The sequence below is a fragment of the Phalacrocorax carbo genome, chromosome 7 (genome assembly GCF_963921805.1).
Source record: "Phalacrocorax carbo chromosome 7, bPhaCar2.1, whole genome shotgun sequence".
In the NCBI taxonomy this organism is placed as follows: Eukaryota; Metazoa; Chordata; class Aves; order Suliformes; family Phalacrocoracidae; genus Phalacrocorax; species Phalacrocorax carbo.
In genome coordinates, this window is record NC_087519.1 from 28,194,209 (window position 1) to 28,209,406 (window position 15,198).

Here is a 15,198-nt window from a genome sequence, read left to right on the forward strand (position 1 = left end):
AGATGACTGAGTAGGGCAGGGCCACACTCCTTGCAGTGCCTGTACAGTACCAGAGCATATGATGTTCAGTATGGTTTACAGTCAGGTTTTCCTTCTCCAAATTGAACTTCTACTTTATTTAAAGGAAAAAAATTAGTTTTCAAATCCACATAACTAAAGCTGGATGCCAGACTAAGCTCTCTTCCTGAAAATTTGGCCCATAAGCTATGGTGTACAAAATCTCCAAACAGCCTGCTCTGTGCCACTGATGGCAGAAAAATACCAGCCCCAGGGGTAATGTGCTAGATTTGTCCTCACTTTAACTGTATCAAGATTTTTGCATGACTCAGACTTCAGGGACAGTTCCTTTGCTTTACAAGGCAGCTCTGCTCTGAGGTATAATTTCAAAGAACTGGGATTGTACAGCTTAAGCGCCTCTTGACTCAGTGATTACATGCCAGCTCTTATACATACATATATATATATATTAAAAAATACATATAATGCTTCTAGCAGCCCTCCAAACTTTTCTGGTACTTGCCTCCTGAGCTGTAACTCATTTTGTATCTGAATGTGTATCTTTTTGCTGATGCAAGAATTAAATAAAATGTGTTTCTCCTTGTGGTCACTGTAACAGTAAGGAAAAATGTCGCTGATTACATAGAAGGGGTGATGGTACTGGCTGGGAAGGCAACCTCCTTGCAGAGCAGAACAGACTTTTAATAATCATGCTAATAAGCCCCTCAGTTTCTTGCTGTTAATACATGATAATGTTGTTAATTGGCATTGGGGTGAAGGTCCATTAGAGCTCGCCCCATGTCACAGTACTAGCATTTTGGATGGAGTCTGTTTTCAGATGGAACACTGTTATTCAAATCTTCAACTATTAAACATACAGTACCGATCTCTCTTATGATGGTGGTGGCATTTTCCAGGAGTGGCTCCAGGAAGTGGGCACCTCATCCTGTGGAGGTTGAGGCCATCTTACAGAACAACACTAAGATCTCACACAAGATTTACTTCCCCAATGAAACAGAACAGGTGAGAACTTACTGGGTTTCCCAGCCTTGACTGTTTTCCCAGTCATGACGTATTCTTGCAGGAGCACATTTCAAGACATTCAGTGTTCTCATTTCTTCTTCTCCTTGTGTAACAATAGTCTTGTTATCTCACAGACATTTGAAGTGGGAACAAACACCAAAATCCGGACTCTGTGTCAGAACATTGCTTCCAAATTGCAGCTGAGCTCCTGGGAAGGTTTCAGCCTCTTTGTGAAGATTGCAGACAAGGTAACGCTTCTTGACTACAGCAGGGTAACCAGACTCCTCCCTCCTCTCTTACTTATTTACCAGACCACCTAAACAACCAGACATGAAGCCAAGCAACAGGGCAGGCCGTTACTGCTTCTGTCTTACTGAGGGGATACAACCTAGACTCAAACTTTTAGCACCCGACAATTATTTTGAGTCTCTTGAAGGGGCTGGATGGACGTGCACTGTTTCTATCAGTCTACTGGTACACAGGTGGTACTAAAAACAGAGAAGACATGGGCTTTCTTGCAGCTGTTGGGATGATTGTAAATTGCATGTTGGATACTGCTGTATTCGGCCCTTTTTCACTCAGGTTTTGCCTAGGAGATGTGCTGCATGTGTACAGTACCCAATATTATAGTATTAGGGAGAGCAGTGGCTGACCAGCACCAGTTGATTGCTCTCTAATTTCTTAGAAGCTTGTCTTGCCTGAGCTGAAGGTTGGGATGGTTACTTTGCTGAGAGGTCCCTTCTCTCTAGTACTGTGATCAAGGAAAAAGCAGCACTGAGTCCAAGCACAAGGAGTTTCTGATGTGCTGCATTCCTGAAAAGAGGAATCTGGTATATGCCAGTATTTTACAAAGAGGAGGTGGCTTAGAATAAGGTAGGCATCTTCAACTTGACTTCAATAAGCAGGTTGGAAAGAAAAAAATCAACCGAAGATGCAATAAAAATCCCCATATGAAATGTAAATCATTTGAGCCCTCCTCCTCCTATTTCTCTCCTTTCCCCTTGCCTCTGTCTTTCCTGCTATAATTGTGTTCTCTCACTGTAGACAGGGAAAGAAAATTCAGCCTGATACTTGGGTATGTTGGCACAGGCAGTATTTTGTATGATCTGCTAATCCCTCCTTTCCCTGCTTCGTTGCTTGGCCTCTTCCAGGTGATCAGTCAGAATGCAGCAGACTACTTCTTTGACTCACTAAGGCAGGTGACAGACTGGAACAGGAGGAACAAACCAGGGAAAGATGGTAAGGAGAATGCCAGCATAACAAGAAGCTGCATGAGATGCTGTGCTGAACTGGGGAAACTGCAAATTTATTCCATCTTGGGAAGTGTGTAGCATAGCCTTATTATATCATTGTACATACACAGCTACTGCCTGCACCAGCAATAAGATCCATTGACCCAATGCAGCCAAGCACTAGCTATCAAACACCAGAACATCTTTGGGGGAGGATTTCCCCATAAATTTTAAATTGGTACCAAAGATTTTTTTTCCCCTTGTTGCATCCAAAACACACAGCTGGATGCACACAAGTTAGATGGGTTAATCCTCTTTACAGTCCAAGGCTCATGCATTGCCAGACTGGGTATCAGCCAACACATGTAAATAGATTCTTTACACAGTGTCACTCCTGTTTCTTGGGTTGTTAGAAAATTATTGTTTAGATTATTACCTGGTGATACCAAGCACAAGTTGTATTACCAGGGGAACACTTGTTAGAATAAAACAACGTAACACTAATGACAGCAATGCTTAGCATTTCACCTCCATGTATAACATACATTTTGAAATCTACATCAAACTCAAACTCCTCTCAAATTTCATACTCATTTATCCTGACCTCTGCTTATTTCAGGACAGCTGAGGTTCAGCTTCCTGAAGCACGATCTATGTATCTAAGGCCTTCTAACTTCCCTCTTCTCCCCACAGCTGATGCAGCTGCTAGGAGCTCTGAAAAATCACAGCATAAACATGTGGGTGCCCTAAATCACAATTCATTTCTGTAAACACAGCCATCAGGGAATATACCTGCATAAGTATAACAGAATTCAGGTGTTCTGCACATCAGCAGGCAGCTGTCATGAGCACCAAGAAATAACAAACACTCCTATTGCTGGCATCCTTAATGTCTTTCTCCATCTCTGAAGAGCCTGCACCTTAGATCATTGTAGGAACTGACAACTAATCATGTTCTTGGTCATCTAAAATGGCCTTTTATACTTTTTTGTTAGAAAATTTGTCTGTTACTATTAAAACCAGAATTACATTTCTGAAGAAACTCACAAGCAATTTAAAACCTGCAGAACTCTACAGTGATACAGAGAATACTAACAAGATGATGTTTCCTTAGGAGCTACTGTATCTGTGGCGTATGAGGTGTATTTCATGAGAAAGCTGTGGCTGAATGTAACTCCCGGGAAGGACCTGAAAGCTGATTGCATTTTTCATTATCACCAGGTAACCAGCTCCCTAAAGCAGAATATAATGGCAGGCAATGCAATCCAAGAAATACTCCTGAGAAAGTAAGCCTGCTGGAGTATTACTGTCTCCCTCTCCAGGGCCTGCATTATAGATCCTCCAGACGAATGCCTCTGGAGGGCATAGCTCAGCCTCAGGAGCAGACTTATTTCTCACAGTGTTCACACCTTAGCTATACTGCTTATGTTAGGAGCACAGCTCCCTAATCTAATTGTTCCCTGGAGATGCTTGTCTTACCCCATAATTGTATGGAGAATCACAGAATGGTTTGGGTTGGAAAGGACCTTTAAAGATCATCCAGAGAACCTCCAGAAGGAGTCAGAAGTTCTTGAGATGCTTGAGATGTTTGGCAACACTCACACGCTGACCTCACAGATTTAGTGTGCGTCAGTGTTCGCTTCAGCCCATTCTGTGTGGATTCAGAGCTGGTCTCTTCCAGGAGTTGCCGAAGTACCTCAGAGGCTACCACAAGTGTTCAAAGGATGAAGCTGTCCAGCTGGCAGGGCTGATTTATAAAGTGCGCTGCAACAATGACCGCACACAGCTGGCAACCATCCCCAAAATCTTGAAGGAGCTGGTGCCAGACAATCTGCTCCGAGCAATCTCACCAGAGGAGTGGAAGAAGGTAAGAACATCAGCTTTTATTAATCATGCTACTTCCATGGAGCTTTATGAAAGAAGACAGAATTGAGACACACTACTTTTTTGATCTGACAGTCTTTGAAAGCACCATGGAAGAATGCTGTTTTGCCTGAATGTTGTTTTGCCTCTTACAATCTGGATTTTGCATCCTCTCTACCAAACCTCTAAAAGATATCTGCAGACCTGGATGATTGATTTGAGATGTGCATATTTCTTGGAGATCTTAATCTGCTTTCAGTGCCCAGAAGAAGAGTTAAGAGATAGGAAAGTCAGTGATGGGACTGGGGATTTGAGGATCTTGTAGAGAAACAGAAAATTAAGATGCATCCTAAATTTTTCATAGTTTGGCCAGTAAATGAGTCACCCTGCACCATGTGCATGCTACTCAGCAAAAGGCTCTTTTCTCCACTAAAAGGCAAGCACGTTTCAGCAGGTACTTACCATTTAGTTCACTGAGGAAGACTCAGGGCAATATTTCAAATACAGAGGGAAAATTCACTGTACATGTTCTAGCAGAAAATGTGATACATGCCTGTGGTGTGGAATACTGGCTTTCTGAATTTTGTTTCATCCCATATTGCCCTCTGCCCTGAAATCCATTCCCTTGGGCTCCTGGACTTCCTTCAGCCAACTCATTAGTAAGGAACACTGGGGAGATTCTGGCTCCTTCTTGCCCCATGGCATGGTAGGCTATTTTCATTTTCATGGTCGTCTTTTGCTGTGGGCACAAGACTGATCTTGGTGATTGTCTGATGCTGTCTTCAGTGCTAATGCGGGACATTGGAAAGCCACCTGCCTCCAACTGAATAGGCTTTGTATCCTTTTTCCTAAACAGAGCATTACTGCAGCATATAGCAAACATGAAGGAAAAACTGTGGATGAGGCCAAGATTGCCTTCTTGAAAATCATATACCGGTGGCCAACATTTGGATCAGCCTTCTTTGAGGTGAAGGTAGGTTTAAAGGCCTGGACGAATGGCTTTGGTAGTAGACTGGCACTGGGGGATAGGGACTGTCTGACTATAATTCCCTATCTGTGTAATTGAGAATCCATTACAAAGCTAGCCTCCCATCATCTACTGAGGAAAACTGAGTTCCTTGGAAGTAGGGAGATGAGGTTTTTTTATCCCTTCTGAATTACCACGTCAGTTATTTACTGGCTGTGTTGTTGTTCCAGTTGTAATACTTAATGTTACAGCTATGCAGTAGATGGGGGTCTTCTAGTTAGATACTTAACTGTCCTGTCATTTTTCTCTACTACAAAATGCTGCCAAATCTTGCATCTCTGGGGACCCTTCCCTCAGAACACAACTGTACCAATCCTCTCATTCTGCAGTGAATACCTCCAGGAATCATTTCCCACCCGCTACCTTAAAATTCTCATCCCATGGCTCTTAACTGGTTCGCAACCAGCCTATTATTAGGTAGCCAGGTTTGGACCTGATTCTGATTTTATGTAGCAGCTGCTCAAGTCATCAATACATGGCAGAAAAAGTCATCCTTAGCAATAGTTACATAATATTGAAGAGCTTGATGTTTCAGTGTTTATCTGGTAAAGAGAATAAGCAGCATTGGACACTGTTAAAGGTCAGTATGCACCTGATACAGATAATTTCTTCATTTTCTGCTTATCTTGCTCTGTTACTCATTTATAGCAAACCTCAGAGCCAAATTTCCCGGAGATTGTGCTGATTGCAATCAACAAGCAAGGAGTATCACTGATACATCAGAAGACAAAGGTAACAGTTGCTTCTCAAGAGTCTGTCTAAGGGATTTAATTGACCATGCTAACTTAGAGGCAGTAACAGGACCTTCTCCCTGAATGGCAGGAGAGGATAGAGTCCCTGTATTCGTTTTCTGTGTGAAACCAAAGAAAATGTTATTGCCTTAAATCACTTTGCAGTTTCTACACTGGAAAGGAAATAGTGTAGAGCATCTCTTTAAAAAAGAAGTGGTAATAATGATGGACCTGGGCAAAGTGATAAGATCAGGCAGATGGATGGACAGTGCACTAGGGAACCTGCTTCAGAAAAGTGCTTTGCAGGAAACCCAATCTGTCTAGAAGATCAGGGAGAATGACAGTGCTTACCAGCTCTCTAACCCAAACAGTCTGGTCTTACCCAGTTCCCAGGCAAAAGCATTTATGAGTATGACTATTTGCTTTTAGTAAGAAAACAAATATCTAGCAAGTTTTAGATTATTGTAAATATAATGGCAATGTGCTAAGGCAAAGAAAGGAAGTCTCATTAGAGTGATTAAGACTCACCTGCTTGGTGAAGATACAATATACCACTAGTCTGGATACAAGACCTTCCTTGATCCGCTGTGTTTATAAATGAGGTGGGAAAGAAAGAGAATGCTCTAGGTCTACAGATTTTCTTACATAACAGCTCCTTTTCATTTGAGAAATGTGCTATAGTTCAATTTGTTTCCCCTTACAGGATATTTTAACAGTCTACCCCTTCAATAAAATCTCCAACTGGAGCAGTGGGAGCACATACTTTCACATGACAATAGGGAACCTGGTACGAGGAAGCCGGATCTTATGTGAGACATCTCTGGTAAGAAGAATTTTGTCAACTTACACACAAGAAACTCCTAATTTTTTTCTTTACATCTAGAATTGCTACAAAACAATGGTGCCAAAACAGACATTAAAACTAGCACAGATACAAAAAGCATTCACTGCTATGTCAACGAAATTGCAGTTTAGAACTGGTTCAGTGCTGTACAATGCCATCAGATGCAAAGACATAATTTCCCTAATTCTTCCTATACATCCAAATTATATCTCTGAGACATTAAGACTGCACTTACCCACAGAACTACATAAGAGCCTTTTTGTTTTGTCATGCATCCATCTATGCAGTAACGCCATCCTTTTAAGATTTTTACACTTTTCAATGAGTGGTACAGTGTTTTTAAGAATTAATTTCAGATTGTCCACAGACTCAGACAAGCATCATTGTATTGATATTTAAAGGTAAATTTGTAAAGATAACATAAAACATTTAATGACTAACTTTTCCCACAGAATGGAAGAGCAGAGGGAGGAATAGATGAATAATTATCAAAACAGTGATAGCTGTTGGAAAAGGAGATGTCCATGCAGGGAAGAACCTAAGAAGAAGATAAAACAGGGAGGAAATTATAGGGTTTTTTGCTTCTGGAGCTCTTTGACACACAAGACATTTTTCTTTTCTGACAGGGTTACAAAATGGATGACCTGTTAACATCCTACGTACACCTGCTAATGAATGCTGTGAACAAGCAAAAGAACCTCCCAGCCTGAGAGCAGAAATAGATCCCATGACCTACATCTGTGCCAAACTACCTGTAATTTCATCTCCCAGAAGAAATGCCATTTAAAAATATTAATCTTGATCAATCTTCTGATCATACACTGAATGAACTGTGTTGCTGAGATATTACCACAAGAGAAGCTCAAGTGAGCAAGTGCTTTCAAACATCTGTAACACTTGTCTGTCTTAGAGGTAGCATAAGAATTCAATTCAGATTTTGGATTTAAAAGTTTAGCTGGATTTTAATGTAATATGGGGGCAGAGGAACCCTAACATGAGAGCCTCTTCCAATCCTGTAGATCTCCTCCATTCTTGAAGACACACATTAACAGTTGTTCTCCTTTTTGAAATAAAATGTCCCCTTGTTGTATATGCTCTTACCAAATGCATAACCTCCTTGAGTCTTTGCAAACAAAGGTAATGTTATTTTTTTCCTCCTATTGGGAATTCTAAGACTAGAGAAATGCCCTTTAGTAGTAGTATAAGTGGACACCTTGAAAGGCAAGATGCTAGCTTTCATCCTTCTGTTACTAGGTTACATGCTGCAAATTACAGTAGACTATGACAGCCATTTACTGTTGGAATATAACTGTCATTCCTGTGTGCTGCTACATTAGCAGGCTGTCCACTGGTTTACCATTGCCTTGGTTAAATTAAATAGATTTCTTTCTTCCACACTTCATAATGCACTTGGAAACTAACAGCTGCTTTCTGCTATGCGGTTTCTAGTAAGCATAGACAAACTCTGAAATGAGTCTGGATTTGGGTCCATAACTTTTACTCAGCTGCTCCTATTTCAAGTTATAGATGTGCTATTCAGTGCAAATCAGAATCGAAGAACTGAGTCTAACAGACATCTGTTGAAAAGAGACTTTTCTGCTCTATAAAAATGTTCTCAGCTTGGAATTATGCAGACATTCATTCATGAGACAAGAATAATAGCTTCAATTTCTCCCACTCTTTTCTATTTCCTATTTAGCAGGCACTTCGAGTGGTAAAATTTGATTCAGCGCTTGTTCATCTCTTAGACCTTTGTAAGCACACAACTTTGGTCCTATAGGAACCAGAGTGTGCTCAGAGTGTGTGAGGCATATATGCACTGTGGTAGTAGTAAACCTAGATGCTCACCCCATCAGAGAACAAGTACTCCTTCCTCAATGACATGCCCTCCCTTGCTCACAGTGAAACATGGACATGTCTTAAAGCATTTACACCAAGTTCCTTGAGACATGATCTGGCAGTGCTGGAAAAGCAGCTCTGCTAGATCTCTCATATTTGCCAATCTATGCACAATGGTTCTCTTGTTCCCTCAGATGTGCGTTTGTGAAAGTTGAACGCTAATGGGAGTTTTGTACATGGGTGGCAGGGAAGAGCCCCGCTCTCTTTGTGCATCTGAGTGCCACACTTGTCAGAATAGTTGATCCTTTTGCATGCAATTAGATATTCCTGCTGTAATGTCCATTGCTGGCAATGGAAACGTTTGAGACTAATGCCCTTGAGTTGTTTTGTCATCCTATGTCTGATCTAACTGGCTATAAGTGAGAATCATTCAATACTTCACCTGTACAAAAAGAAATCTTACAGCCAAACTATATTGCTCCTGGTTTTTAAATAAACACTGCAGAAAATCAACCACAATGCCTTTTTAACGAGAAAATTGAATATTTGCTCTAGATCCATGTAGCCTAAACATACCGAACATCCACTAAAGCCTGTAAGTGATCACAGCATCCCATCTACTTGTCACATACACAACACAATTTGTACAGCACAGCCTCTAAAAGGATGATACACCTTTCTGCACATCCTCATCAACCAACACATCACCATAGAAGCAGCATAGATCCAAAATGTGAATTCATCACGACAGTGTATCAGATTTGGATAAACCCCAGAGTACCTCAGAGTGCGTAATTCTCTCTGGCTCAGCATTGCAAATGTTTTTTTTTCCTGTACAATATGCAACTTTTTAACATTTATTTTTTCTGTGAAGATTTAAAAATGTATTAGTTAACTTTATTACAGGAACATAAAAAGGTACAGTAATGTAACATTTCAATCCACAATCACATGTTTTGGTTAGAAAGAACAAGCACTGTGTAATAAAATGAGAGCTCCGCATGCTACAGAATCCACACTGCTCATCAAGGCCTGAACCAAGGCAAGTAGCTGCTAGTTGTTTTACTCAGTCTATACCATCCTCAGCACTTAATAGTGCTTTACAGACTAGTACAGCTGCACTTATTACATTTGCCTGCAATCTATACCTTCACCATTCAACCACTTATTAAAAAGGTGTCAGTCACATAATCTAATACAAAACATGCAACATCTAGAAACTCCCTGTACAGAAGATTGAACAATATTTGCCTACATTGCACAGATTGCTGTAAAATAAAGATCAGGATCCAAACCTCTGAGGGCAGATTAGGTTGCCACAAAGAAAGATTACAAGTGATTAGCATACCCTTTGAGTATAAAAAAAGCTTCATATACTGTGGTTTCTGAAAGCAAAACCATTTTCAAGTGTACTCAGTGAATATTAGTGATTTTAATTCAGTATGTATAAATATGAATGTAAACTATAAATATATATAATGAGACAACAGCTTTTGGTAAGTGTAGACTTCTGAGCCAAGTTCAACCTCGATAAAAATCTATATTCTCCAGTGGTGTGATACCTAGGATGAATTTGGCCAGCTTGTCTATTTACAGCAATGGAAAAATGCATGCAGCTTAATTCTGAGTGAGATCTTGACTTTATTTAAAAAAAAAAAAAAACAAACACAAAAAAACCCCCAAACGAAACCAAACAACCCAAAAAACCCCCAACCTATCCACCATCAACACACTAAGAAGTCATTAAGTCTGCATTATATTCTACTTAGTTTTTAAAAAGTGGACTTAAAGGACTATAGGAAGATGCATTTATTTAAACTATTAATAGTTATTTCTCCTACTTCTTCAATTCCACTGTTCCACTTACCCACAGAAGGTACGTCAGTAATATTCACTACTGTAACTCTGCACATCGCAGACTACGGGCAGCAGGAGTAAAAGAAAAATAATTGTAAAAAATTAATAATTTAAGAGATACTAAAAGAACATGACCCGCTGCTAATACAGAGATAAGGGATTATAATGATTTCCCCCCCCCTCCATAATTTTGGGAAATACTCTGAAGATAAGGACATAAGACAAATCCTAGAGAACTGAACAGGTTATCAAAAAGAATGGTATCAACTGTCCTTTGAACACTGAAGTTTACTAGGTCTACTGTGTTGTCTCATGTTAGAAATTCAAGAGCACACACTAAGTTTCTACTTGCAGTACAAAAGTTAATTCCATTCACCTCTAAATACATGCATTTTCCATTGCTGAACTTGAAAGTGGCCACTGAAAGAATACTCCCTGCTAGTTACATAGTCTTTCCATATTTACCAGTAGCTATGTGGCTGTGTGTTCCTCCACCATCTTCTCAGAAGGCTGAAGATACACAGATGCTCAGATTTAGCATTAGCTGTGGCTAAGATTATAGGAACAGACCTGAATGCTTTATGCTGAGAAGAATCTGCCTAACATACTGAACTGCACATGGATCAGTAGTCCTTGATTTATGCTGTGAAAAAAAATGCCAAAGAACAGGCTTACAAGACCAGTCTTTGCAGTGGCCACATACTACTACACCAAAAGACATGCTGCTCTTTGTGCCCTTAACTAAAAGGCCATTTAAAGGCTGGTGAGACAACAGTGACTAGCCACGTGTTTTAAAGCAGTGACAAAAGCAGCTACGATTACTGTAACCTACAGTGCATATTGGTCAGAAGAAGATGGAAGAGTTCTACTGTTAAAATTAGGCCTATCCCTTCCCTCATCAGTGTTATAGCGGATGCAGTGTACCCCAGTTAAAAGTTTATGGTAACTTACAGCAACAAAAAGCAAAGCAGCTGAAGGGAATTGAATTAGCAAAGCCAGTAAGTAAGAGATGGTCTTGCCTGTGGGATTCTTATCTGCACACAGTAAACCAGGATTTTCCACCACTGCTGTGATATCACTGGTGCAGTCTCATGGGTAGTAGCTACAGCAAGCATGATAAAAGCTATCAATGCTTTAGCTTGTTTAGATGGCAGTGAGGACAATTTTAAGGTAGATTATTTCCCCAATCCAGTTGCAGCTCACACATAGAAGAAGTGAGGAAGCTTTAACTTCTTGCTAGCTAATTCATCTGGGGCTGCAGGGTGGTGCCTAGGCCCAACTGCTGTGTTCACTTGACCTACTGAACTAGCCACTTTATGGAAGATTTAGATCATGCAAGGGACAGCCATCCTCCAGCGTGTTTCATCCTGTCCACCTCACAAAAGGGCAGACACAGTCTTCAACTATTTAGGGAAATGGATTTTCAGGTTGCTCAGCTCAGTTCAGCACAAGAAACTATGAGGGACACCTCCAGAGGTGTCAGAAGCTCACCATGATTATAACACACACAGGTGGACTCAGGAACAGCAATGCTGACGGCTCACCCCTGAAGATATAACAAGAATGTTGAAACCCAGTAAATTTCTCAGCACCTTGGGCTGTACTAGCAGAGACATTAGGACCAGTGAAACTTCACCAATGGTAGGCAAAGCTATAGAGCAGAACTACATGCTTAAGATATACAGATTAATGTCCGAGGTCCTCTCTTTAAGTAAACTCAGGTCTTAAGAAGAAACATGATGGGAAACTTATTTGGGTGAAAATTTTAAGAAAAATACTTCCTGGTTTTTTTTCTACATAAGACCACATTTTCTACAAACTAAATATTATGTAATTGGACTTTCTGGAGCATGACCAAGAAGTGTTTACTCATCTTTCAAATAAAGTGAGAAGGATAGGGAAACTAAAGTGCTTATATTGGTACCATATTATCAATTTGATTGAATTATACAAAAGAATAACCAAGGCTTCAGCCACATTGCCTCAAGAAATGTCAGCTACGCCAGTGGATCGGACATGCTTTCTGTTGACCACTAGAAGCTCTAGTACTGATGTAGTAGTAGAGAACAAACTGAGAAAATTTCAGGGTCGGTTTCTAACAAAGTCTTTCGTTAACCCATAGTCACCTCTTCCTTAAGGAGAACCCAACTATTCTGAAGAGACTGACATGGCCTTGACAACTGAAATCTTAGTACTGAACTGGGAAGCAGCAAAGCAAACTTCTTCAGCTGTCTTAACATTGGATCTAAGCCAGACAAGCAGGCAGTGCAGATGCTGTAACTATTGGTTCCTGGGCTTTCCCAGTAAACCTGCAAACCAGGACAACTGTACAGCATCCATATATGCTCAGTACGAATCTGGAAAAAGACAAGGACATTTTGCATGTAGCAAAGAGTACATCTTTCAGAATATTTGCCTATATATAACAAAAATTAAAAATATCTTCACCCAGGATAAGAGGAGAAATGTTTAACTGAAAAAGAGCAAATCACATATTTCTTCCACCTCTCCACTCAAACACCGTTTCCAAATCCCTTAGACTGCAAAGGAATTGAGAGAGAACTACAGTTCAGTTGAGGAAAGACTGTGTACAATTCAACAAGGGCAGAGGAAGTTGTTATTAGCAATTAATAACCAGCCTGTAAATTGCTTAAGCAGAATTCCTCTTTCTGCCAGTGTTATTAGACAACTGCTTGAGAAAAGGGACAGTAAAGATGCAAGCTACATTACCAGAAGCAGGGGAAGGTACAACTTATCTTTGGTTTCACTTGTTCTTAGTAACTGCCTCTGTAATCAACAGCTGCTGTGTGCAGCAGCTTGACTGTATGAGTGCAGCCAGTAGACTGACAGACCTGTTCAAGCAGAATTTAAATCCAGAGCTTTGGGATGTGCTTTCTTGGATGCCAGCTCTGACAACTTCTTCAGACGTTTTTTCAGCTCCAGAGGGAATTTCTCATAGCACTTCTTGCATACAGGCTTCATGTCAAACTCCACAAACTTATTCCTTTAACACAAAGAACAGCCAGCTATTAAAATGGTATTTGCAAACTACTAAAATGGTATTTGCAAACTACATGCTTCACTAAATCAAGTCTCTGTGCATCTACAAAAATGCAGTTGTTTGTGTTGTACTGCATGTATAAAACAACACACTTCCTTGTCTGGTCATGTAAGTAGAGAAACTGAGTTATCAGGGAACTAGGGTCTTTAGTATTGCTAGTTAAATAAGGACCAAGATTTTGCTATATATTTGTATGTAACAGTCCAGAATAATAATCTTATTATCATAGAATGGAAATGTCACTTCAAAGGCCCTCTGGGGCCAACCCAGCAGAGTAGGATAAGTAAGGGTTTGAGCCTGAGAAAGGAAAAACGTAGGATTGCTTTGTTTTCTGTACCTCTTCTACATATTTGAGGTAACTAGCATAATATTTTCTTTTAAAGAGATCTACGCAATTGCAAACACTGTCATTGAGGAGAGCATCCAGACTAAGGTGACATGGAGGCTGCAGGTATTTCAGGACAGGCAGTTACTCGAAGTTTAGAGCCTTCCCTCTACTGCTGAATGGAGTTCTCCCCTTACCCAACCTTCTCACATAATAGATTAATGAAAGAAAATAGAGAGGATGCTGAGTCCCAGCTCCCTTTTAGTTCTGAAATCAGTGGAACCATAAGCATCTGCTCCAACAGAGAAAAGGTATATTGCCCCTCAGAGACGCAGTGGCTCAAAGTTGCCCCAAGCCTTCGGGGCAAATGTCACACATGGTCCAAAATATAAACACTGACTTACTTCAGTGTAAGCTTGATGTTGCAGGTGGAGCAGGAGAAGCAATTCACACACCAGGCCTTGTTAAGAGCTGATACCACTGCAAAGGCAAAAGCACAAAATAAGAGGAAACTGCTGGATTATTTGAATTTGGATTTGTATCCAAATTCAAATGAGGCCAGATGTGAAAAGAAACACTGGTGCCTTGCAACTGTGGGACTGCAACAGCTGCACTAACAAATAAAACAAGTACAGCAACCCAGAACAAGGAGAGAACAAATCTTACCATCTCCCTCTATCACGTGGCTGCAGTTGTAGCAGACATCTCCAAAGAGCTGCACAGCAAAAGAAATAAGAACAGGAACTCATACTACTGACTACTTGTGCTCCCCAAATTACACAGCTGGTATGAACATTAAATACTAACAATGAAAGAATTCCCAGGCATTGCAAGTAGCTCCCAAATATACCAATTTAACTCTTCTGAATAACTTCCCATACACTTGCCAAATAGTCTATGTTCTTTTGGATCTCATACTACTAAATGCTACAAAACCTTTTTTGTTGGTTCCTCACACTCTACTACTGTTATGTGATCTTAAAGTCCTGTACATGTGGCAATTTGGAGAAAACAGGATCAGTAGAGTATGATGCTTACTATAGACAAACATCTCCTGATGCTTAACTATAGACATCAAAATATAACTTAGAGCTACTTTCAAGACAGTAATGCTTATCTCTTATGAAAGAAAGAGACTAATTTATCCTGACAGAAGAAAATACCAAACTCATAGTTGCTCCGGAGAGTCAGACAGAAAAAACAGTTTTTGATTGGCTTTTGAAACACACTTTTCTTCTGCTTTAGACAGCACAACTTTTATCTTAGGCCCATGGATGCAACTAATTATCAAAGAAGTCCACACAAATAGTTTTAGAGTAGAATTACAGGGATTTAATAAGCACAACCCATGGTCATGTTTTTTTCTGTCAATGGCACAAAGAAATATCAACGTCCCAAG

At 40.2% G+C, this 15,198-nt stretch overlaps 2 protein-coding genes across 4 annotated transcripts in view; one reads left to right on the top strand and one right to left on the bottom strand.

Moving 5' to 3' along the window:
* MYO7B (myosin VIIB) overlaps positions 1–9,174 on the top strand; it is a 59,342-nt gene extending 50,168 nt beyond the window's left edge. The window contains exons 41-49 of the mRNA XM_064457257.1: positions 915–1,020; positions 1,155–1,268; positions 2,172–2,259; positions 3,367–3,473; positions 3,934–4,119; positions 4,972–5,088; positions 5,791–5,874; positions 6,577–6,696; positions 7,344–9,174. Of these exons, the coding sequence (XP_064313327.1) occupies positions 915–1,020; positions 1,155–1,268; positions 2,172–2,259; positions 3,367–3,473; positions 3,934–4,119; positions 4,972–5,088; positions 5,791–5,874; positions 6,577–6,696; positions 7,344–7,427 (1,006 nt within the window). The 3' untranslated portion in view covers positions 7,428–9,174. The remainder of the gene's footprint in view (positions 1–914; positions 1,021–1,154; positions 1,269–2,171; positions 2,260–3,366; positions 3,474–3,933; positions 4,120–4,971; positions 5,089–5,790; positions 5,875–6,576; positions 6,697–7,343) is intronic.
* A 257-nt stretch (positions 9,175–9,431) lies between these two features.
* The window catches only part of LIMS2 (LIM zinc finger domain containing 2), a 43,434-nt gene continuing 37,667 nt past the window's right edge, over positions 9,432–15,198 (bottom strand). For 2 of the 3 annotated variants that reach the window (XM_064457253.1, XM_064457255.1), the window contains exons 8-10: positions 14,466–14,514; positions 14,204–14,279; positions 9,432–13,417 (exon numbers count right to left, since the gene is read on the bottom strand). In XM_064457253.1, the coding sequence (XP_064313323.1) occupies positions 13,270–13,417; positions 14,204–14,279; positions 14,466–14,514 (273 nt within the window). In that variant the 3' untranslated portion in view covers positions 9,432–13,269. The remainder of the gene's footprint in view (positions 13,418–14,203; positions 14,280–14,465; positions 14,515–15,198) is intronic. The other variant, XM_064457254.1, reaches the window with a different exon arrangement.